At 56.9% G+C, this 24308-nt stretch overlaps 2 protein-coding genes across 2 annotated transcripts in view; one reads left to right on the top strand and one right to left on the bottom strand.

The window, feature by feature from the left end:
* Positions 1–2069: 2069 nt before the first annotated feature.
* Positions 2070–7689, bottom strand: LOC118991549 (serine/arginine repetitive matrix protein 3-like). Its single transcript, XM_037052860.1, has 3 exons — positions 7683–7689; positions 4772–5420; positions 2070–3084 (listed from the first exon to the last, which is right to left on the bottom strand). The coding sequence occupies exons 1-3, from the start codon at positions 7687–7689 to the stop codon at positions 2805–2807; spliced, it is 936 nt and encodes a 311-aa protein (XP_036908755.1). The 3' UTR covers positions 2070–2804.
* The window catches only part of GRM4 (glutamate metabotropic receptor 4), a 112615-nt gene continuing 93408 nt past the window's right edge, over positions 5102–24308 (top strand). Inside the window, exons 1-2 of the mRNA XM_037052784.1 lie at positions 5102–5165; positions 15514–16407. Of these exons, the coding sequence (XP_036908679.1) occupies positions 15889–16407 (519 nt within the window). The 5' untranslated portion in view covers positions 5102–5165; positions 15514–15888. The remainder of the gene's footprint in view (positions 5166–15513; positions 16408–24308) is intronic.

Genomic DNA, 24308 nt, shown 5'->3' with positions numbered 1-24308 from the left:
AGGGGAATCAAGGGGAGAAAAATGGGACAACTGTAATAGCATAATCAATAAAATATATATTTTTAAAGATACAGCATTACAAAGAACATTTATGTGAATAAAAGCATCTGCAGTCTGAAAGTGCTGTTGAGATAGGATGGTAAGAAGCTAGGAAAATTCCTTGGCAAGTGGAATAGGCAAACTGAGACACAAAGCTGAACACACTGGCCAGTTTACATGCAGACACAGAAGGTCACCTCCCTGGAGACAACATCTAGGCCTCAGTCATGTTTCAGCTCCAGTCCCAGAAAAGCTGCAACACCAGGTGGGCGACACCAGGACCAGCTGCAATGACTAATGACCCCCCTGAAGGGGCACACCTGGAGAACTGATGAACATCCTGCTGCAACCCTCCCCTGAGACCTCCCCCAAGATTCCCTCCTGTGAGAGAGAAAACCCTCAAGACAAAGGACCCAGTGCCCGCACGCTCTCCCTCTGGGGAGCACAACCACACCTTCCCCTCTCCCCTCTTCTCTCATAGGCAGGCATCTCCTAGACTCTAAGGGACCCTGTGAGACCTGCGACCAGGGGAGCAATGGGCAGCATCAGCTTGTCCTGCGTTAACCCCCTGGTCCTGTCTCCAAGGCCCCCTTTGCTCTGACTTCCCAGTGAGCTAAGGCAGCCCAGCCCAGGCTCTCCTGTTGCTTCTTCTATGCTAAGTCCTTCCTTGTCTCACTGCCCCCAGCTTAAATAAATGCACTCTCACATCACCTGGACTCGTGCTGTGAAATCTTCCCTACACAAAGTCAAGAACCCACACACTACCAGCTGGCCCTAGGCAGACCCACTCAGGGCCAGGTCCCTGTCTGGTATCAATGTGACCTCAGTCCTCACATATCTGCACAGGCTGAGACCCACCCATAGTTGGGAAGAACGTTCTCACCCCACTTGGTGTACTGTTGCACAGCTAGCCAGCTGCAGTCCAGGATTCCAGAACTGTGATCAGAAGCATCTGGCTGTGGCTGTGTGTATAGCATCCAATAAATGAGTTTCTGCAAGATGACTTTTCTTCCAGTTTCCAAATAAAAAGTCACTTCAGCACAAATACACTGTAGTTAAACCTTTAAAAGAAGCAACAAATTTGATTATTTTGGGGGGCTTCTTCTGAAGTAGAGAAGTCATAGAAGCAGTTTGGTGGGTTTGTGTTGCCAACACACAGTGGGTGGGGAGGGGCGGACAAGTTGTTTGTTTTCCCTTACCAGGGAGGCAGAATAAGAACAGTAAGAAAGACTCTGCTGCAGCGGGAGGGAGTGGGGGCAGACCTCGGGAAGAACTTCCAGGGCTCAAAGGTGTGAAGCAGAAGTGCGGATCTTTGTATTACTGTTTTCTCTAGCACTGCCTGCCTCTCTCCCTCCTCCCCTCAGGTCCTCTTTCCCCCAAGGCTGGGATGCTGCCTCCTTTCCTCTGGGTAGGTCTGTGCACGAGAAACTGGTGCTTCTGATTGAGTGCCCAGCAGTGTCAGTCAGGTTAGCCTCCCATAAAGGAGGATGAGACCCAGCCCCTAATCTCAGGTCCTTAGAGAGACCTCCACCCAGCCCCCATCTCTCCTATAGGAAACCAAGGCACAGAGAGGCTGAGGTTCTCCCCCAGGTCACACAGTCTTGGCACTGAGGACTTGGCCGCCTGCTTGCAGCCCTGCATGCCCCTTCCAGTGGGAGCACAGCTCTGAAGGGGGGGGGGACAGCTTACTAAAGAGGGCGGTTTGGAATTCAGGCCCTCGTACCAGCTGGCCCAGGCCCAGGCCCTTGCTACATGACACCCTGAGGTCACTTCTGACTACTCTTCACCCACAGGGGTGGCTCTGTAGCTCCCTTGTTTCCACCCAACGGCCCCAACTCCCCAGGACAGGGGCCACCAACTAAAAGTCCTTGAGGTGTGTGTGACTATTTGTGCATCTGTGTGTCTGAGGGTCTCTGTGTATGTGTCTCTGCGTATGCATGTCTGAATGTATCTCCATGCATCTGTGTGTGCGTGTATTTGTATGTGTGACTCTATGTGTTTGTCTCCCTGGTAAGTCAAGTCAGCCATAGTGAGCAAGAGGGCGCCCCTGCTGGACCAAGCAGGGGCTCAGATTGGGAAGGCCTAGTGGCTGACCATGCCGGATGGGAGGCCTGGAGGCCTGGGCCGGCCCAGGAGGCTGCCCAGAAGGGCTAGACCTCAGGCTGGGAATCTTCACATTGGACGAGTCCACAAACTCAGCCATCTGCCAGCCAACAGTGTTTCTTTTTTTAACGCCTGAAAAATATAGCCTGCCCCAGCCTTCTGCTGCACAGCTGGTGGGGGTGGGGGACAAGGTAATTATGGCCATGGTGAAGGCAACGCTGAGGGACAATGGGTGGGGGAGTGGCTGGTTAGTTTTGGCTCTCAACAAACCGTGGCCCATTTATTTCCAGTTTCATTCATTCATTCAACAAAAGGGTACTGACAACTGTATTCTGTGTAAAATTGCAGTGGCTCCCACTTATGGTACCTACACACAGGACTGGGCACTTCATTGCAAAGAATACTTCATTCCCTTTTCATGACTAGCCCTCAGGGTGACTTTGCATGAATTGGACAAAGGTCACCCACTTTTGGGCAAACACAGACTCAAGACATAACATGTCCCTTGGCAAGCCCAAGGCAGGCTAAATTTGAGCCTCCCGGTGCCCCCTCAACTGGGTGGCTGTCTGCACACCACCCCGGCAGCCCTGCTCTGAGGTCAGCATTATGGTCCTTTTTCTACAGATAGGAAACTGAAGGACCCTGGGCAGGAGGACCCAGGCTCAGGTGGGGTTTGGTCTGACTGCAGGCAGGAAGTTCCCAAGGACACAGCCTCTCCAGGAGTGACCTGACTGCCAGGCAAGCCCAGAGCAGTGCACACTTGGCTGGGCAGAGCCACTGGGCAGCAGGAATTTCCATGGTCTTAGCTCCCGTCTCTTCAAAATGTGCCGTGCTGAGGTGCGTGGGGCCTCGTGGTGCACTTCCCAAGGTCCGGGTGATGTTCGGTCATTTGTGAGATCCCAGGGCTGGGAGTGCAGCAGGGTCTCCGTCAGGGCTGATTGCCTAAAAAAAGACATGAATAAATGCATGATCTAGGCCCTTCCATCAGACTCTTCAGTCTGATTGGGTAAATAAGACATGTATTTGGGGCTGTTACACATGATAGCAAAGGGAGTTTGTGCTTTGCCAACATTTATTCATTCACCAAACATTCACTGAGCTCACACTATGGGCCCGCAGGCTGCCAGGCACTAGATGAACCACCGTGAACACACTGTGATTCGGGCTGGCCATCATCTGGAATTCTGGAGGAAGGGGCATCTGAGTGGGTCTTTGGGAAGGGGCAGGGTTGCTGGATAGGGGCAGGGAGGGAGACAGGGCAGACCAGTAGGGGGGGTTTCAGCCCTGCTATTCTGACTCCCCCAGACATTCCCTGGACTTATAAGGAGGTTATCTGAGGGGGTGCTGAATCTCCCAGGCCTGGGCACAGCTGAGCACAGGCTGGCACTCTGTAAGGCAGCCAGGAGGACTGATGGGAGGCCACCGGCCAGGCACTCTCTCTCCCAGATCCCTGGCCTTGTGTTTGAGTACCATGCCTGGGACAAGGACAGTCACACATCACAGCTCTAATTGAAGTTGCTTCTGCAGCCTGGGAGGTGATGCTCCTGCAATCCTAAGAGGGCCACCTGCGTCCCTCCCTCTCTTCCTCCCCTGCTTGCATCTAAGGCCAGCCCTCTCCTGGGATTTTTCACAGCCCTCTCTAGGAAGGAGAACTAGGCCTCCAGCTTTTCCCTGACTGAGCAATTCTTTCCCAGATTTGCTCCAGTCTGCTGGCCAGGCCACCTGTTACACTTTGCAAACCGTGCCAGAAGGAGACCAGTGAGCTGTGAGCCATGGGGTGGGAGTGCCCCTAACCTGGTGGGGCTCTAGGGTGGAGGGGGTCTCGGTGGAAACGCCCTCTTCCCCCCACCCCCGGCAGGCTGTGAGACCAGGCACAAGTGGAATCGTCTCACTGGGCCTCAGTTTCCCCCATGTCATATGCTCGAACCAGGAGCAGTGGCGTGTGCAAATGAACATGCCACAGGGGGGCACACGCCACTGCTCCTGCGGATGTGAGAGGCAGCCCAGCGGGTGGAGGTTCTACTGACGCAAGGGGGTGGGGAGGAGTCCTTTTGCGTCGCTGTTTTGCTGTACTTCTCAGGGTGTGTGTCAGGAGGCTGTGTTCTCTGACCCCGACCTTTGGGATCAGGAGGGGTCCCCGCCACATCGCGGCTGTTGTGTGTGTGTGGGGGCGTCCATTAGCAGACAAACCGCACGGCGGAAAGAGGGAAGAAAAGGGGCTTCCAGGAGAGGGCGCCGGTGGGGCACGGCGGGAGGGGTAGCAGACTGCCGGCCGGTGTGGAGGGTGGCAGGGCGCCCCGAAAGCCCCAGGCTTCCGGCGGTGGAGGTGCGGGTCGGGGTGGGCTCCCAGGTGCTCTCTCTTTAAAAGGCGGGCGGAAACGCCGAGCGCTCGGCCCGCACTTACAGCGCAAACTTGCCGGGCTGGGCAGGCGCCTTCTCGCTTGCGGCCGCGGGCGCCAAAGCTGAGCGGCAGCGGTCCCCTCGCCCCCTTGTGCTCTGTGCGCTCCCGCCCCTCCCGCAGCCTCCCCTCTCCGCGTCTGCCTCGCTCTCCCAGTCTCTTGCTCGCTCTCCGGCGCGCTCTCTCGCTCGTTCTCATTTTTTCCGGCTGCCCCTGCCGCGGTGCCCGCACCTGGTCGGCTGCGCCAGTGGTTGGCTCCCGCTCCATTCCCTTCCCAGCCCGGAGCCGCCTCTACCGCTCTCCGGCTCGGACACCTTAGTTCCGCGGCTGCCGGAGCAGGGATTGCCTACGCTCTCCAACTCGCTCGCTCCCGTTGGAGCAGCCGCCGAACGCCGCGCGCTTGCAGGCGGCTGCAGCCCTGCGGCCGCCAGCTCTTCCCCGCGTAGTCCAGAACTCCAGGCAGCTCTGCTCCCGGCTCGGTCCGCAGCGTCAGCGCTGCATGCTGCGGCCGCGGCTCTGGGCACCGCGAGAACCGGCCTCCGGCAGCCTCCTCTCTGAGCCCCCAGGGCGGAGGGGCGGGCGCAGCACCGACCCCTCGGCGCCGTGCAGACCTCGCTAGCGCTCGGTGAGTTGTGGCACTCAGAGATCTGGCAGAGGGGACCGTGCCCTTCGGCCTCGGGGGCGCGGACTGCGGCGGGGACCCCGGGGCTCGGGGAGGTGGACTCTGACGAGCTCCCGCGCTCAGGGCTCCCTGAGGAAGGCCGACAGAGTGGAGTTCTCGGGGCTGGAGGGTGTCCCCCCGGGGCTGGCCCGGCTTTCCGAATGCCCCCCAAGGAAGGAATGGGCAGCGGCTTTTCTGTGGGCTTGGGGGAAAGTGTTTCTGTATCCGGGGTTATGTCAGGTTTCACCGGGTGGGGGGTCACGCCTCTCAGGTGGGGGCGACGGCATTAACGCGTCCCTCTGCGGGGAGGTAGGGCACGCGGGGGCGCAGGGCATTATCTGCATCCCTTCTTGCCGTCTCCCTGCGAGAGGGCAGCACCAACCTCCAGCACCTCGGCTGCTTTTCCCGCACCGCGTCCCGCTCCCGTGGCTGCCCCAGCACCGTCTTCGACACCAGCCAGAGCCCGGCCCCTGCTTGCTCGCGGCCGGGGCCGGGATGGGACAGCACCCTAGGGTCCGAGGTTCCCCCCGCCCCCCCGCTCCGGCCCTGAGACTTCAGGGTCAGGTGCTCCTCCAATCTGGACCTATCCTCTCCGGAACTCAGATGAACTCAAGCCTCTATGTGGCAGCCGGGCCGCGCGCGCGTGTGTCTATGTGTGTGTTGAGGGGGTCCTCTCCAGGGTCGGGCTTCCCCGGCACTCGGGAGCTGAAAGCACCCGCTCCGTGGAAGCGCGGGGGCGGGGCTGGGAGGTGGAGGCCGGGACTAAGAGAGGCGCCCCCGCACTGGCGGTGGGAGGCTGTTTGTGCTGAAATGCTAGGCAGTGGCAGCAGCCAGGAGTCCTGAGGCCCAAACGTACGAGCGCCCCCTGCCCCTAGGCCATGAGCAACACCCCAGCCCTTACACTTTCAGTTCTTTTTGGAGGCAGCTCCTTTCCTCTTTCGTCAGCATCCCTACCCCTGGTTCGGGAGAAAGCTGCTTTGCGGTGTTGAGCTGGGTGTGCCTAGTGGGGTGCCCGAAGCCACGTGTCTTGTTGGAGCAGTTAGTCCGTCTGCTCCTCTGTCAATCTGGCAAAAAAGTCTCCGTGAAGAGGGAGGGAGTTGTGTGTGTGTTCCATCATAGTCCCTCCCTCCTCCATTCCGGGATGAAAGTGGGGGCTCAGGGTAGGCACAGGCAGCGGGCCAGGGCTCCGAGAGTCACCGTCCTGGGCATCCTGTTTCCATGCTTGCCACTTAGCCTCACGGTGGAAGAATTCCCATTGTGAGGCTAAGAATGATTGAATTCCCATCTCCCCACTCTCCCAGGATGTGTCCAGGTCTGCCCCACTCTCCCCCTGCATCCACATGGGATGCTGGGTTGCCTCAGGCTCTGGATAGCAAGCTCAGCTCCTTAGAGGCCCCAGGGCCTAAGTGGTGGGGGAACTTGCTTGAAGAGGTGAGGACTGAAGGAGCTTTTTCTGCGATGGCAGAGACAGCTCCCACTGAGGACACTGAGGACTCTGAGGATCCTGAGTCTGGTCACCCACTGGGCATGGCCTTTTTGGGGCAGGTCCTGGGGTCTAGTGGTGAGGACCCCTGAAAAGGGCCTGACCACTGGGCAGAGTGGGGTCAGAGCCCTTTCTCTCCTCTGTGGCTGTCACTTCCTGGGGTCCTTAGTCAGAATCCTGTCCTTGAGATGGGGTGGGGACCTTTGGGGATGGTGCCCCTGAGCCTCTGCTGAGCCCTGGCTGACAGGCCTACTCACTAGTGAAGTCAGGTGACCACTGTCTGCACCTCCTCCCAACTTTGGTTCTTTTAGCCATCAACTTGCCCTCATCTGTCAGCACCTTCACACCTATCAGAGATGAAAATAGCAAAAAGTCATCTCCTTCTGAAGTCTTAGTCACTTCAAGGGCTACCCCTGCCACGGAGTTTTGCATTTGGGAGAGACCCAGAGAGGACAATGGCAGTGCTTAACCCAAGAAAGGGCTGTGGTTGTGGGGGGGAGCACATGCAGCATGTCACAGGGGGAGGAGGGGAGGTGGGAGCATGTCAGGAGTCGAGCTGCTTTCTTGGCCTCAGTGGCCTAGCACAGGCTGCTCCACCACCGCCACCCCTGTGTCTGGGAGGCCTTAAGCGTCATCTGTTGGCAGTGTGATGTCTCCAGGAGGGAGCCCTTGCACAGTGACAGGGGGCAGCCAGAGGTGGGTGAGGCGCCTGTGGGTGAGTGTGCGAGTGAGCAGTGTGCTATCCAGAAGGGTCAGGGGGTGGACCAGAAGGGCTCTGTAGCCCTCACCCCTTCCTGAGAGGTCCCCAACTCTGCCTCCAGGATGCTTGGCCACATTTGAGCCACCCCAATGCATGGGGACAGCTGGCAGGAAAGGATGGGACCAAGACCCGTGGGCTTACGAGGGTTATAATTACAGCCAACAGACACATCCTCTCCCCTAGACAAGTCTGGGGCTGGCAGCCCCTAATTATCACCCACCCCAAGACATCTGCCTACCCGCCATCCTCCTCTGCTCAGCCTGGAACCCAGCTTTCCATTGGGCAGGCCTGCTGGCAGCCTGGGCAGCTGGGCCCACTGGCTGGAAGTTTATCTTCCTTCTGCAGAATGGTGGCAGCCTTTGCCGCCCAGAGAAGGCGTGGGGGGAGCTGGCACCTGGGCTTTGCCCTGTTTGCTGGGGCTGACAGCGGAGCTGCTGGTGCTCCTGGTCGTCCAGGCCAACCTGAGGGTGGACGCTGAGGGCCTTGCCCTGGTGGGCAGTGGGCAGGGAATGCCAGCTTTCTGTTGCTCCCACCCAGCTCGGTGCCACCTCCTGCAAAAAGCAGGGACAACTTGTTTTCATGTCAAGTCCCCTAGTTAGCAGGGGACTATCAAAAATTAATTTAGAGATTTCACTGCCGTTGGCCCTTAGGGAGGGCAGGCTGCCTTTCCCTTCACCCCGGGAGCCCTGGTTTTCTTTCGCCGAGTAGCTGAGCGTCGTCTCTGGCTTCCCTCTGGCCTCCCAGCCCGCCCCAGACCTGCAGCTGTGTGTGTCCAAGCTCCACCAGCCCTCCACCCCATCATACTCTGGGGGCCTCTGCCTCAGTTTCCCCCACCTCTGTGTCACTGCCTGAGCCTGCTCCTGAACGGAAGGTGGATAAACAGAACTGGCTTAGGAAAGAAGAAGCCTGCCCTGCAGCCCTGCTCCCCACCTCCTAGCTCATAGGCCTGAGAGAGCCTCTCCCAGCCCATTCGTCTCTCTCTTGGCTCCTTGGGAAAACAAGTACCACACAGTAGTAAAAATCACCCCTTAAATTAAAGCTGATGACTCCTGTCAAAATGTTTTATTAATCTCATCATTTAGCAATCTTGTGGCAGTAGTGAGGCTTAGATAGATATATGTGTACACACGTATATTAAATAAATTTCGGAACACTGTGCATTAGGACATTATCTGGACCCCATTCAATTAAGGTGAATATCATCTGCAATAATTGGGAAGTGCCAGCCCACAGTGACAGCCTCTGTCATTTCGGGACGGACCACAACGACAGGCTGGCTATGGAGTGTAGTCAAGCCTCCTGGTTCTGGAGGAAGTGCTGCCGCCTGTCCGCCGAGAGACTGAGGCCCAGAAGAGCCCAGTCAGCTGCTCGCCCAAGCTGGGCCCCTGCATCAGGACCTGGAGCTTTTCGTCCTGTCCCTGTCCCTCCAGCCACCCTGTCGGTCCTCAGGAGGAAGGACACGACCTCCTGGGCCTGTTTTCTGGTTGGCTTTCAGTGAAAACACTGTCACAGCCACACGGTTGTTTTTAGATCTGAATATCGAAATCAGAATTGGAGACGACCTGATTCTTAAGTTTCTGGCGGGTGATGGCTTCTGAGGTGTCACCGCCCCTTCTGTGGGCCTCAGTGCAGCCTGGGGGTGGAGGTCTCACCTGCGACTGTGGGTATAGTCACGGCTGCGTGAGACAGGAGAGTTTGGGTATCGACTTGCTAAGCCACTGGGTCCCAGCTTTCTGGGGCAGTGCTGGCTTGGGGAGCTCTGAACCAAGTGGGGAGACAGGAAGGAGGAAGGAGGAAGAAGCAGCGCTGGGCGAAGCCTGCCATAGCCGCAGCTGCAAACAGACACTGGCCTGCTGGGGTCTTGTGCAGAAAACCACACGAGGGTGGTGGCAGCACGGGGCGGCCTGAGTTGGGGTGGGAAGGACTGGCCTGGGGGCTGCAGGGGGCTGGTGGCTGGAGAGGAGCTGGGCAAGTGTGTGCTTGCTGGCTGGTCCCCCAGCTCTGGGTGTGGAGGAAGGTCAGGGCTGGGTGTTTTCTGGGCTGGATTGGTGGGATCAAGGGATGAGGAGAGGATCTTGCTTTGTCCTCCAACTGATGTGAGCTTCTGTGGCCTTAGGTGGCTCGCCTTTAAGCCTCAGGTTTCTCGTTATGAGCCAGGGTCAGCCTGTTGCTATTCCTCAGAGCCCCCCAGTGGGCCTTCACCTATCTGTTCACAGCACGCTGTGAAGCCTGGGTGATCTCATGCTCGGTGTCCTCTCTGACCACCCCTCTTTCCTCCCCCCGCCCCCTGCTCTGCAGTCATGCTGGCCTCCTTGCTGCTCCTTAAACAATGAATGCTAAGCACACGCCTACCTCAGGGCCTTTGCATTTGCTGCTCTCACTACTTGGGATGCTTTTCTCCCAGATACTTGCTCATGCTTTTACTGTTTCAATCTTTGCTCAAATGCTACTTCCCAGAGAAGCCTTCCTTGGCAATTTTTTTTTTCTGAAAAATCCCCTCTGGGTCATTCTCTGTCTCCTTACCAGCTTTATGTATTTCATAGCCCCTGGGTTCCTTGAAGTGCCACGTGTCTGTGTGTAGATGAGTTGACTGTCTCTCCTGTGCCACCCCCACTGGGACATTGGCTCCATAGGGCAGGTATTTGTACCTGTTTTGCTCCCAGCAGTTTCCCTAGTGCCCAGGCAGAGTCTGGCACACAGTAGGTGCTCGGCACATATTTGAGTGACGTATTGAGTAACCGAGTGGTTGTGGCAGATGGGGCTGTACCCCGTGCCTGGCCCCACAAGAGGGCTTTCAATGTAGTAAGAATTCAGTGCATGGTGTGAGTCCTCTCCGCGGACACGGATGCTGCTGCAGATCCTGCCCTGGCTCTTTCTGCCTTGGTGGGGGTGGCTGCCACACTGTCTCTGGGCAGGGACCCGGCTTTGTCTTGTTACTTATTGAGAATTTCTTGTGTTTTGAGCCTTGGGCCCGACACAGAGACAGGGGTGAGGGCAGTGCTGTTTAGACAGGCCCCCAACGTGCGCCCGGGCCCATCGGTGCCAAACAAGGATGCAGAGAGAGGCTGTGTGGAGTTAGCTGTGGAGGAAGGCGGTGCTGGGAACCTGGGTAATCAGGGCAGGGCTCCTGGAGGAGGAGGGGTCGCTCCAGGTGGCTGAGTTCACTGGGATGAAGGGGGAGGGAACTGGGGAGGGAAGCACAGGGAAAAGACCGGAAGTTCCCTCCTCCTTAGTTTCCACTGGCCTCAAGTTAAAGGATTTCTCCACCCCACCCCTCCTTTGTCCTCCTTCCTTTCCTTTCGAACCTGTTTCCCAGTGCCCACCACATGCCTAGCACAGAGCTGGTTGCTTCTGAATGGACCCCTTTGTGTTTCAGTGGAGCAGGGAGGTTTGGAGCTTCCGGACTTGGGAAGGTTCAAGGTCAGTGCGGTGAGGTGGCGCAGCTCCAGGAAGAGCAGGAAGGGGCCCAGGCCCACTGTGCGCCCACTGTGCTCCCCTCCTTGCTCTTAGAACATGGCTGAGGCTGGGTGAGGGGCTGGGAGCAGGGCTGCTCTTCCTACTGATAGAGAAATAGATTACCTGGGAGAGGAGGGTAGGCAGAGCCCAGGAATCACTCACTCACATCACGTTCATTTCCTTCCGCCAACTCAGTGTGGGTGCCAGGCCCCGTGCAGACTGGGAGGTATCAGGATCAAGGTGAGCAGGACCAACCCCCTCAAGCTGTGGCCCAGGTGGGCAGAGCATTGTGCTGTTAGGGTTTGAGGCGCTAACTGGCCAACCCTCTTTCCCTGTGGACCAGGAGACATGCAGGTGGAGATCAGACTTGGCCTTGCTGCTGGCGCAGCTGGGGTGGAGCATGGCTTCTGAGGACCTGCTCCCTGAGTCCAGACTGGGCAGCCAGCCGTGCCTCTGCCCAGCCAGTGGGTGGCTGCAGGCTGGTGTCTGGGACCCAGATGGGCTCCTGTGAGGGAGGGGTATAGGAAGGAAGGGGGAGACCTCAGTTCTCCCTCACTTCCCCTTGGGAGAATGAAGCTGCCAGCCCCTCCTTCTGTGGAAATGTGCAACAGGAGGCATCGAAACAGATCCCAAAGCCACTCCACTTATCCATTTATATCTCCCCAGCTTCGCGGAGCACCTGCGTTGGGCTGGGCCCCACAGAAGCAGAGGCGACAGGCATGAAATAAGTGCTGAAGGGAATATGGAAACACTGAGGGGCCGAGGCAGGCAGCAGGTCAGGGAGCTTGGCTCCAGGAAGGCAGAGGACAGGGGCCTGAGGCAGCCCTGGGCAGGGCTGGAGCCCTCTATGGGCCTGGCTGTCCTGCAGACCCCGAGGGGCCGGCCTGTGGAGGAGCCAGGAGCCAGAGAGCCCGTCAGAGGGCTGCACGCAGGAGGGGGTGCTGGCTGTGGCCCCCACCACTGGGCTCACAGTGCAGGACTCTGTCCTTTATTTTGGAGTTTGGGGAAATTCCATTTCCTTAGGTTTAAGAGAATAAAAAGCAGCTCTGTGAGAACTAAATTGGAGTTTAGTAAATCACAGTAGCCAACTTTGGATTTGGTTGTTTCGTGGTTTGTGGTTCGTTCTGGCTCAGGCCCTGGTTGCCAAGGGGAGGATTTAGGTTAGACCTGGGAAAGCCACTGGCATCCTGCTCGCTCAGACCAGGCAGGTTTGGGAGCCTGCCTCAGGCGGCAGGGAGGCCCTCAGGGGGCTGAGGGGGCTGGGGGGCAAGGGTGCACTGCAACCATCCCTCCAGCTCTCCGCACATCCTCTTTTACTGAAGAGAGTGTTCCAGAAAATGCCCTTGCCTGTGAGCTGTTGCTGTGCGGAGATGACTATGGGCTCTTCCCTCTGCTCCTCATCCCTTCCTGCTTGGCTCTGTCATCCCCTGGAGCCAAAGAATCTAGCAAGGGCTGGAGAGGGAAGTGGATGCACTGGGGGACAGAGGGGGAGGGAGGAAGGGAGAGGGAAGATGAGGGAGAAGAGACCCACATGGGGTGGGGTGGGTGCACTGGCTTGGACCTGCAGCCATCCTGGGGACTTCCCCTGGAGAGGGGTCCCCCCTCACTGTCCCGGTTTGAGCCCTCCTGGCTGTTTTGGAATCGAAGGGTGGTGGTCTGAGGGCTCTGAGCCTCCCCCCACCTGCTGCCCCTCCCCTCAACCCCAGCCTCTGCTCCTGGTGACTCCTTTCACTCACAGGGTATTTTTACCTTTCCCTTGTTCCTGTTCCATGATCAAAGGAAGAAGGGGAGGCTGAAAGAGGCCGTGGTGTGCCCGGTTCTGTGGAGAAGCTCAGAAAAGGCAGGACTGGTGGGGCTGAGGGAAGCAGTGGGACCCAGTCCCTGTGGTGGGGGGCTGTGGGCAGTCCAGCCAGCTTGGGCAGGGCCCCTATCCTTCGGTCTTGCTTTTAATCCTGCGTGTATTTGCTTGTGGCCTCACTGAGGCCTCCGTCCCCATGCGGTTTTCTGTTCTTTCTGTGTGTGTGTGTGTGTGTGTGTGTGTGTGTGACTCTGGTGTGTGTGAGCCTGCAGTGTGTGACTGCAGTGTGTTTGTGGTGCCCTGTGTGTATACACTGCCCAGCCCAGGCTTCAAGGAGAAACCAGCTCGAACCCTCAGGGAGGAGCTGGGAGCCTGGGTGGGGCCTGTCGGAGAGCTGCTGTCCTGGCCTCCCAGCCCGAGGCCCTGCTGCAGCCTCTGCACACGCGGTCTGCCACGATGCCCCAAATCCCTCCTCAGGACATTCTGCAAAACCAGGCCTGAACTCCTCGGCTGTCAGCACTGGGCAGGGCCAGCATGGTGCAGCAGTCAGGGGCCTGGGCAGCCTGCACAGGCCCGGTGTCACTAGCTGAGGTTCGTGCTTTGGGGTCCTCATCTGGGTGCTAGGGATAAAAATGTCCCTGATACGCAGGTGAGTGTTACCCAAGGAAATGTAAGCAAAGCATTTAGGACAGTTCCTGGCACATAGCAGTATGTTGTCATTTGCTGTCATTTCTCCTCGGGACACTTGGCATTTGGACAAGGTAGTATTTCATTGAGCAGGCTGTCCCCACGGCATCTCTGTCCGATGCCTGGATGCAGGCTAGTAGGCAACTCCTTCCCATCGTTGTGACAAATGAAAATGCTTCTGCAGGGTCAGTGCATCCCTTTGAGTGGATTTTACTCCAACCCACCCGTTTCCCAGATTTTGAAGCTGAGGCCTCTCTGGAGGGTGTGCCTGCCCCCCCACCCCCCGCAGGGCAGTAGCAGGTCTGTGTCCTCTGTCTGAGGCTTCTCCAGTTTCTCTTCCCAGATTGCCCAGTATTGGCCGCAGCACCTGGGCCCCATCCTTTCGGGGTCCCCGCCCCTGGGAAGGAGCTCTGGTGAACTCCAAGGCGGGGTTAGTGATGGTGACAGTTCCATTCGGGTGTGATCACCTGCTGCATTTCAACAGCTCTTGCACCTCCCCAGAGCGCAGACCCCCAGCCCAGCTCACTGTGTTCTGGCTTCGGGGGTGAGGGTGGTGTTAGGAAGCTGTGGCCGTTCCTGTAGCCGTCCCTGGGGCTCTCTCAGTGTGACTGGTGCTGGCTTTGAGTCCTGGACCCACCCTGACCTGCCATGTGACTTTGGGATGCCACTGGGTTACTGGTTCACCCTCAGAATGGGGCTAAGAACAATTAACAGCGTGTTCTTGGCCTCTGAAGAGCTGATGGGGAAGGGGGTATTTTGATGAGGGAGTGAGATGTGAGGGTCCAGAAGGCACTTGGCAGAGAAGCCCAGGAGCTGAGGCTGGACTCCGGGCTGTGGGAGTCTCCTCCCTGCCCTGACCCAGAACTGGAGCAGTTGGGGTCTGGGGGGGAGGGGGGGTACAGGTGGGGGAGGGGTGGCTCTTGAGACCATGGCTTGGCCTTGATGGAGGGACCACACACCCTGGGGAATCTCCCAATGCAAACACAAGCCCTTCTTCTAAATGGCTAGGGAAACTGAGGCATAAAATGAGCAGGCGGCTTGCTGGTCTTCATTTGACAACCCCTGCAGAAGGGCGTCTAGGGTTGGCCCTCCAGCCCAGCTCTGACTCAGCTTCCAGCCTTCTCCCCATTGCCCTCTCAGTCGGCCCGGGGGAAGGAGGTTGCTGGCTTTGAGCAGGGAGGCTGGGGGGAGGAAGGGAACCCCGGGGGAAATTAGCCCAAATTAGCAGTGAGATGAGGAAGAGCTGGTGCTCTCTCCTCTCCCCTGGCAGATAAATATTTAACCGCCACAACAATAACAATGCTGAGGATCCTAATAGTGTGGGGTTGCTCAGGCAGTAACCAGAGCCCCAGTCTCAGAGGGAGGAGGTGGGGGAGAGAGAAGCAGTGGAGAAACTGAGAGAGGAGAAGGGCTGAGAGAGGGAGGGGCAGGGAGGGAGGCACAGTGAGCCAGAGCCCAGGGTTTGCTCTGTGCCCAGGTCACAGGCGGCTGGGGTGGAAATAGGAAACGGGAGGGTCTGCCTTGCACTCTCCTGAACCCCCGACTGCCCCAGCCTCTCCCCAGCTGGCAGGGTGGGCAGCTTCCAGCCTGATTCCTTCTCTGGGGGCCTTGTCGGCCTTCCTGTCTGAGTCCTCAAGACACCTAGGTGTCCCTGGTTCCAGAGCTGGGAGCTGGGAAGCTGGGTGCTAGGCGATGCCCTCCTGGTCACTGCCTGTGTGACTTGGGCAAAATGCCCTCCTGCTCTGGGCCGCAGTCTCTTTGTAAAACGGGGTTGGGTCCGGTGGGGCTGGTTTCTTCTCCTTCATGTGGATGAGTGTTGAGGAAGCACCCCTTCCTCCCAAGCCAGTCCAGGCTGTCCTCTGAGGAGTGTGCCCTCTGATGCCCAGGCTTCTGATGGCAGTGGGTGCAGGCCTTAAGAAATGCTCAAACGTGACCCAGTTTCTGCCTTAAGCTCTCCCATTTGGACCCGGGTTGAGCAGCAGCCAGGAGGAAATGAAGATGAGATTTGTGGAGTCTTTGGCGATAACCTCCAGCGTCTCCTCTCAGGCTCCTGATGAGAGATCAGAATAGCTAATGTCTTCTTTGGGCTTCTGTTTGATTCTCTCTCTCTCTTTCTGTCCCTTCTAAGGTTGGTAGGAGGGGAGCATTGGAGCCATTTCCTCTTTGATGCCAAGGTACGCCAAGCTAGGAGCACGCTGCTCAGCTCACAGCCATCCACCAAGAGCAGGCCTGCGGGGACCTGTGGACTGAGGTCACCACTTTGCTTGTTCGTCCTGGCCACCCCCTGCCACCTGCGGGCATGGCCTCTGCCAGCACTGCCTGAACCGCAAGGAGCACCAGCATGGTTTCCCCCGTCGGCAGCCCTCAGCCGTCCCGCTGCTGAAGCTGCCCTGGAGAGGCTTGTGGGGGTTGCTCTGCCCATGCCCACCCTGGCTGTGGGGCCAGGGGCCTGCCAGGGCTAGGAGTGGGCCTGCGTTCATGGATCATCTCTAGGGATCTCGAGATGCCTGGGAAGAGAGGCTGGGGCTGGTGGTGGGCCCGCCTGCCCTTTTGCCTTCTCCTCAGCCTTTATGGGCCTTGGGTGCCTTCCTCTCTGGGGAAGCCCAAGGGCCACCCCCACATGAATTCTATCCGCATAGATGGGGATATCACTCTGGGGGGCCTGTTCCCGGTGCACGGCCGGGGCTCAGAGGGCAAGGCCTGTGGAGAACTGAAGAAGGAGAAGGGCATCCACCGGCTGGAGGCCATGCTCTTTGCTCTGGACCGCATCAACAATGACCCGGACCTGCTGCCCAACATCACTCTGGGCGCCCGCATTCTGGACACCTGCTCGCGGGACACCCATGCCCTCGAGCAGTCACTGACCTTTGTGCAGGCGCTCATTGAGAAGGACGGCACGGAGGTCCGCTGTGGCAGTGGCGGTCCACCCATCATCACCAAACCTGAGCGTGTGGTGGGCGTCATCGGCGCTTCAGGGAGCTCAGTCTCCATCATGGTGGCCAACATCCTTCGTCTCTTCAAGGTTAGTGCCTGCTGGTTGGCCTCAGAGGGGTCCTTCCACCAACACGGTGCCAGGCCTGGCCAGCTCCTTGCTCCTCTTCCTTATTCCAAGAGAGAAGAGATTTTGTTTGTTTTTTTACATTCATTGATTGGAGAGAGAGAAACATCGATTCATTGTTCCACTTATCCATGCCCCATCAGTTCCTTCCAACATGCCTTGACCAGGATCAAACCTGCAACCTTGGTATGCCAGGACAATGCTCCAACTAGCTGAGCTACCTGGCCAGGGTTTCCTGGAAGTGGTTTCTGAAAGTCTGGGGCCTGTGCTAGGCTGAGTTTAGGCGGAGCAGAGCAGAGGTGTGGAAGGAAGGTGAGGCGGGGGCGGGACCCGGCTGTGTGCTGCTGACCATGGTGCTGAAACAGCACTGCCGCCGGCCCCGCCTCAATCAGTTCCACTCCTGCGGGGAATTCTGAACCAGACAGAAAGGAGGAGCTGGTGCACAGGAGGAGGGGGAGATATGCAGGCCAATGTAGGAAAAGACAGACGGATAGAAAGGTAAACAGATTAAGAGACGGGCAGATAGAATGGAAATACGAATGTTTCCAGGGTGAAAAAGTAAGACTTTTGTTTTGACATTGTTTTCGAGTAATTGCAGTTCCCAAGAAAGATATGTTTTTCTTTTGGGTTACTGCGGAAACCCCGCGTGTCCCTTCTGCACCGCCCCAAGATTCTGGTTAGAAACATGTTCCGATTTTCTCTGTGGGCATTGGGCCACTGGGCCCACAGAGGATGGAGATGAGGACGGAAAAGAGCCTGGGGCGAGCAGGTGGTCGCTGTTTCTGTGCCCTTGGCCCTGAACCAAGCTTCCTTACTCATTTCCTTCCTCTGCCCTTTCTCCTAGTGCACCTTTCTCCCTTTCCTTCTGGAATCACTCCCTGCTCCCTCCCTTCCTCTCTTCCTGGGGCAGGAGCTGCTGATTTGCAATTCAATTGGAGCCGAGTGCTTCGCTAAGCTGCTAAAGCAACTGAAAGCTACCGGGTAGAGAGAAAAACATTACAAGCATTTTACCCATAATTATGTGCCTGCTCCTGTCTCAGAGCCTCCTTGTTTGCTCTGTGTTTGTGTGTGCAATGAGAGAGAGAGAGAGAAAGAGGAAGCCTTTGGATCCCTCCTTCACCCTGGTGTCCGATTCTCAGCCCCTGGATTTGGCCTCTTGTCTCCTCAGTCTCCAGAGTGAGGGATTGGGCTAAGAGGGGCTGATGGCCCCCTGCAGGGTGGGGAGTGCTGAGCCCAGAGTCTTATCTCTGGGACCCTTTCTGCAGCCCCCTCCCAGCCCCACCTGTATCAGCACTGTGTGTTTGTGGGGGCAGCTGAGGTGGGGAAGAGCGGTGCAGAGGGTCTGGGGGGGGGCAGGTGGAAAGAAAGGGGGCTAGAGTTGTCCGTCACTACACTGCACCTGGTGGGGTAAGGACTTGGTCGTGGGCTGATGTGGTCTCCATGTGCCATATAGTTCTTGCCTTTGTGCCTTTTTCCTTGAGCGTTGGTTTTACTCAATGAGATGATAGAGATGAAAAACAATTTTAATTTGAGAATGAATGGATACGTTATGAAGAATGCAAAACAAAGGTGAAGGAAGTAGGAGACTTGAAGGAAACTTTGCCTCTGCTGAGGACAGTCTGAACAGTCCCTGAGGAGCTGTGTTTGGGGCCATTCCCATGGGGATGGTTTGGGAATGGCAGCCCAGTCCAGTCCTCCCACCCGTTCAATTATACAGTGAGTCTCGGAGACCCAGAGAGGGTGGGGGCAGGCCTTGGCTGTCCCAGCTGGGGCCTAATGATGGCCTGGGTTGCCTGGGTCATCTGCCTGCTGTGGAGGTGAGGAGAAGGGGGCCATCTAGCAGAGGGGCAGTCCCTGGACTCCTTGTCACCCTGTCTGCGAGGGGCACAGGACCCTCCCCCTCCAGACCAGAATGTGGCTGGGGCTGCACAGAAGGGTGGTTTAACAGCCTGTTCGGGCCCTCGGGGCTCTGACATTAGTGCGGGTCCCTCATACCACCTCCCGGGGGGCGGGGGGCAGTGCCCACCTTGGGGGGAGGTGGAAAAGATCAGAGGAGCTGAGAGGTGTCACTGAACACCTCTCAGTGTTAGGCCTTAAGGTGTGTTCTTGGAAACATGGGTATTTTGGGGTGAGGAGGTGCCTGTGTCCCACACCGGGTGGTCTCTGACTTTTGTGGCCTTCCCAGGATTGGGGAGGTCTTGGGTGGGTTGAGGGGATCTGGGGCTAAAGTACCTCACCTGCCAGGGGCTCCCAGGTGTTCCTTCTCTGCACCAGATCCTGGCTGAGGTCTCAGTCTGTGCCTGTTCAGATTACAGAGAGATGAGTGGGTTGGGGTGGGGGCCATGTGTCCCTGGGGCTGCACAGGGAGAAGGAATGGGGACCACAGGGATGGGTGGGACAGGAGCGGGGAGAGGGAGAGAAGCAGGCTGAGCACTGTGGTCTGCGTTCCCGGGCCCCTTTTAACAGTGTATGTTTTAGGCAGGCGACAGGAAGCCTCCTCAATAATTAAACTGATTATGAGAGGCTGAAAGGAGAGGCCAAATGAGAAACGTAAAAACCATTTACAGGCAAAAAGGTTGAACTTGGGGAAGGAGGTCAGGAGGAGCCTCAGGCTGGAGAGGGTGAGGGAGGGGCCCCTGGGAGACCCCAGAGCTGCCCTGTCTGGTGTCTGTTTCCAGGGTAGCACAGTGGCCCCAGCCCAGCTCCTGCTCCCACTAAGGGCAAGGTATTCCCAGGGCCTGCTGGGAACTCCTTCCAGAGGCTGTGATCATAGCTCTCCTTCCTCCAAGAGGTGAGTTTCCTGTGCACAGCTTGGAGAAGTGCTCTGGCTTTGGGGGCCCTAGGGGTAGTTTGCAGCCTAGAGAATGCTAATGGGGTGCAGTCAGGTGAGGGTGTGAACAAAACTCACATCTAGCAGAACCGGAAGAGGCCAGCTCCCCACCCTGTGGGTGCAGAAACTGCACCCTGATAGGCGACAGGACAGGGCTGAGATGGAAGTCAGACCTCTCGCTTCAAACCTGACTCCTTCCAGATCGCCTGCCCAAGTAAACTGGGTTGGGGATCAGAAGCCTGGGAGGTCACAGGTCTGACAGCTTATCTTCCTCATTTCCCTGCTCCTACCCTTTCCGTCATCCTTGTTTTGGCTCTATTCTTCAAGAAGAAGGGATATCGATGAATGTAAAGAATACCTTTTTTGGGTGATCCTAAACCCAGGAGGTGTGGCCTGTACAATGCTGTGTTGTGGGGACAGCCCAGCTTCTGGAGCCCGTCAGGTCTGGGTTTGAATCTCAGCTCTGCCAGAGTTACCTCACCATAGCCACTCACATATCAGTCACTTACATTATAGTGTGAATGAACCAGTGGTAACTTTTTTTTTTTAAAGATTTTATTTATTTTTATATATCTTTAGAGGGGAAGGAGAGAGGGAGAGAAACGTCCATGTATGGTTGCCTTTCGTGCATCCCCTGNCTGCTCCCACTAAGGGCAAGGTATTCGCAGGACCTGCTGGGAACTCCTTCCAGAGGCTGTGATCATAGCTCTCCTTCCTCCAAGAGGTGAGTTTCCTGTGCACAGCTTGGAGAAGTGCTCTGGCTTTGGGGACCCTAGGGGTAGTTTGCAGCCTAGAGAATGCTAATGGGGTGCAGTCAGGTGAGGGTGTGAACAAAACTCACATCTAGCAGAACCGGAAGAGGCCAGCTCCCCGCCCTGTGGGTGCAGAAACTGCACCCTGATAGGCGACAGGACAGGGCTGAGATGGAAGTCAGACCTCTCGCTTCAAACCTGACTCCTTCCAGATCGCCTGCCCAAGTAAACTAGGTTGGAAGTAGGACTGGGTCCCAGACCTTCACTGGGGATCAGAAGCCTGGGAGGTCACAGGTCTGACAGCTTATCTTCCTCATTTCCCTGCTCCTACCCTTTCCGTCATCCTTGTTTTGGCTCTATTCTTCAAGAAGAAGGGATATCGATGAATGTAAAGAATACCTTTTTTGGGTGATCCTAAACCCAGGAGGTGTGGCCTGTACAATGCTGTGTTGTGGGGACAGCCCAGCTTCTGGAGCCCGTCAGGTCTGGGTTTGAATCTCAGCTCTGCCAGAGTTACCTCACCATAGCCACTCACATATCAGTCACTTACATTATAGTGTGAATGAACCAGTGGTAACTTTTTTTTTTTAAAGATTTTATTTATTTTTATATATCTTTAGAGGGGAAGGAGAGAGGGAGAGAAACGTCCATGTATGGTTGCCTTTCGTGCATCCCCTGCTGGGAGTTGGCCTGCAGGGAACTGGCCTGCAACCCAGGCATGTGCCCTGACTGGGAATCGAACCGCAATCCTCTGGTTCGCAGGCCTGCGCTCAATCCACTGAGCTACACCAGCCAGGGTTCCAATGGTAACTTTTCTTTTTTTTTTTTTTTTTTAATATTTTATTTATTTATCTTTAGAGGGGAAGGGAAGGAGAGAGGAAGAGAAACATCCATGTATGGTTGCTTCTCATGCATCCCCTGCTGGGAACTGGCCCCTGCCGGGAATTGACCTGCAACCCAGGCATGTGCCCTGACTGGGAATCGAACCGCGATCGTCTGGTTTGCAGGCCCGAGCTCAATCCACTGAGCTACACCAGCCAGGGCCCAATGGTAACTTTTCATTAGAGCAACCATTGTTGAGGGGAGAAGGAACATCCTAAGTGCCCTGGAAGGAGGTCTTGTCAAATCCTGGACCTGTAAGGGCCCAGAGGATCCAGAAATCGTCCATTGAGTTGCGTGTTCATTTTATAGCGCAGAAGGAAACTGGGGTCTGAAGGAGGGGAGTGACATGGTGTGCTGGCTAAGAACTTGGACGCTGCAGCTAGACAGCCTTTGCCACCTTGGCAAATTGTTTAGTCTGTTTGTGCCTCAGTTTTCTTGTTTATGAAATGGGGATGATAAATGGTCTCTTAGACCAGGTGTGTGAATTAAAAGTTAATGCCCACAAAAGGCCTAGTGCGGTGCCTGGCACACAGTCAGCCCACAGGAAAGGTCACTGTACAGCTTGTAGCTGAGCCCGAAGTCAGCATGAGAGACTCGTCCATGTGGAAGAGGCTGGAACGGGTGGGCAGAGACAGACGGTGACCTTTGAGGCTGATCCTGGAGAGGCCCCACCATCTGCTGGGTCTCCTGTGTCTCTCTGCAGAGTGTTGAGACCCAGCAGCCAACCTAACTTTTGGATAATGAGAGTTTTCGTGCTGTCACAACAGTGGGGATGAGAAGGAGTGGGGTGGAGTGGAGGGAGGGCACGGAGGGCAGTCAGGAAAGAGGATGGGCGGGACGCCAGCCGGTGGGTGGGCAGGTGCCCCGGCTTCCCAGGAGAGGCACCTGGATGCTGGTGATGGAGGGTAGCCCCCAGCGCACCACCCCCACCTGGCCGTGTGAGTTCCCTTGTCCCACGCGGGGCTATGAGTGCTGGGAGCGCTGGTGGCTGCTCCCAGGGAAAGCTGCCTGCCTGGTGCCGGGCTTGTCTGCTCCTCACCGCCTAGCCCAGGGCTCCTGGGGGGACTTTGTGGCTTAGCTAACACCACATACCCTGTTGAGGATGTGAGTTTTGTGTTCTCCAAGTATTTTGACTGCACAACTAAGAGAAACTTTGGAGGGAATCAGACAGTCTTCCACAGCCTGGCCATCTGCCTGGAAGACAGTCTGTCCTCTTAGCACCCAGGACAAAAACACGTGGCAGTGTTCTGACCACCCTCTTTCCACTGTCAGCAAGCCCTGCAGCTGCCTCTCAGAGTGTGCCGTGGTGGCGTGGGCGGGGGGTGGGGGAGGGTCTCATGCTCCTGCCCCGCCTGGTCTCACCCAGGCCGCTCCCTGGGCCTCCACAGGGGCCTCCACGGCCAGACTGTCGCTCAGCAGCCAGCATGGTCTTTCTAAAAGCCACTTCAAATCTGCTCATCCTTCTGCTTAAACTCTTTATTCATGACCTGTTGCTCTTGGATTAAAATGCAAACGCCTGGCCCCATGCCTGTCTGAGGGGCCCTGGGCTCCCTGCGCCCCGACTCCGTGCTTGGCCTCTCCCGGTGCGGGCATGCCGGCCTCGCCGTTTTTCTCGTGTCGCTGGTGACAGCGCACTTTCTCCGCTCCAGGGCCTGTGTGCTGGCTGTCCCCTCTGTCTGGAATGTTCTCTCCCACTCTTTGAGGCTGGATTCTTGTTACATAATCTTAAGCTTAAATGGACTTTCTTCAGAGAGGCCCCTGCCCCACCCCTGTGCCCAGTTTGTGGTTGTGTTCACATTTGTGTTTCTGTTTGCTGTTGGCTTTTCCTCCAGCCTGTCGTCCGACTTTGTGTGGCCCAGGAGCTAAGGATGGTCTTTGTGTTTTAAATGTTTGGAAAAAAAATCAAAAGCATCATACTATGCCATGACACAGGAAAATCTGTGTGATATTCTGATTTCAGTGTCTGTACAGTGCTGTGGCCACTTGGGCACGCCCGTCCGGTACGTATCGTCTAGTGCTGCTCTCAAGCCACGGCCTCGGCACTGAGCGGGCGAGACAGAGACCACTGGCGGACCTCTGCTAGGCCGTAGGCTGTGCCTCTAGGACCCCAAATTGATACCGGGCCCACTGCAGGCCCCCAAGAAATCTTGGCCAAACGGACTTGTGGGAAGTGAGGCATCTGCCGCCTGCATGTCCCTCAAAACTCTGTGGCAATGTCAGGGTAGCCACGGCCTGAGAGCCTTGTGTCTGCTCCCAGCTCTGGGGGTGAGTGCGGCAGGGCCCACCTTACCATTAGGTCAAACCAGTGCCCACCAGCGCCCACCTCACTGTGACCCTTAAGCAGAGTCCTGACAACAAGCCCAGGGCAGGTGCACAATGCGATCTGAATTCTGTGTGTGGAGAATGGAGGCACAGAGGTGTTGAGTGACTTGTGTGGGTCACACAGCTGGTAAGAGGTGGGGCTGGTATACGAATCTCAGCTGTTTGGCCGTGAGCCTGCCCTTCTTACCACCCCGCTCTCCTATGTCTTGGCTATCAGGTAGGTTAGGGTTTGAGATCTGACCTCACGCTCACGGTGTGGCCTTTCTGAGCCTCAGTTCACTCAACTGCAAAATGGCTCACCGAGCAGAAACAGCAATGCACTCAAAGCCTTTAGTAGGTGCTGGGGGTACAAGTCTCACTGGAACGGGTTTGGTGGGCCTTGGCAGGGTGTCCACCTTTTGGCGTCTCTGGGTCACACTGGAGAAGAGTTGTCTTTGGCCAAACATTAAATACACAAACACTAATGAACATAGATGAGCAAAAAAAAAAGGTTTTAAGTAAATGTATGATTTTGCATTGCGCTGCACTCAGAGCCGTCCTGGGCCTCAGGTTGGACACCCGGCCAGTGTGGCACAGTGCTGGGCCACTGAGGGTGTGAGAAGGCGTGGCCGAGGGGACGGAAATGGGTCTCACTGAGGGGGATGGCCGGGGGCTGCTCTCCTAGTGTGGGGGCCACACAGCCCATCCTCTGATTTACAGCGACTCTCTTCCCCTAAGCCCAGGTGCGGGTATCCCTCGGTGGTGGCAGGAGTCTGTGAAAGGGGCCTCAAGACCCGGTCAGGTGGGTTTTGAACAGACAAGAGAGAAGGAGGTGGGAGGAGGGGGATGTGGTGATGGGGAGCAACCCCTGTGAAGTCTGGGGCCCCCAGACGGCTCCCTGCCAGTTCTCCTGTGCCCTTGGCTGGGGCCAGGGTTGGGGCCACTGGGGTAGAAGTGCCATCACACCAGGGACTCTCAAGCCCGGCTCATCACAGCAACCTGGGGAATGTTCTACTCCTGGGCCTCAGCAAGTGATGACACCTGGGGGCTGCATCTGTCTGTATTTGGACACTGGCTGGGAGGCTCTGCTGGCTGCAGGA

Source organism: Sturnira hondurensis, unplaced genomic scaffold (genome assembly GCF_014824575.4).
Source record: "Sturnira hondurensis isolate 20B ecotype Veracruz unplaced genomic scaffold, ASM1482457v3 Scaffold0007578, whole genome shotgun sequence".
Classification (NCBI taxonomy): domain Eukaryota; kingdom Metazoa; phylum Chordata; class Mammalia; order Chiroptera; family Phyllostomidae; genus Sturnira; species Sturnira hondurensis.
This window is presented reverse-complemented; position numbering and strand designations above follow the sequence as displayed.

What these genes read in the sequence shown, in the direction of transcription:
- LOC118991549 (XM_037052860.1), bottom strand. An exon ending in CCACTGGCGCAGCCGACCAG is followed by an intron (nt 3,085 to 4,771) that starts GTGCGGGCACCG and finishes GTCTTTTTTTAG; the next exon opens with GCAATCAGCCCTGACGGAGA.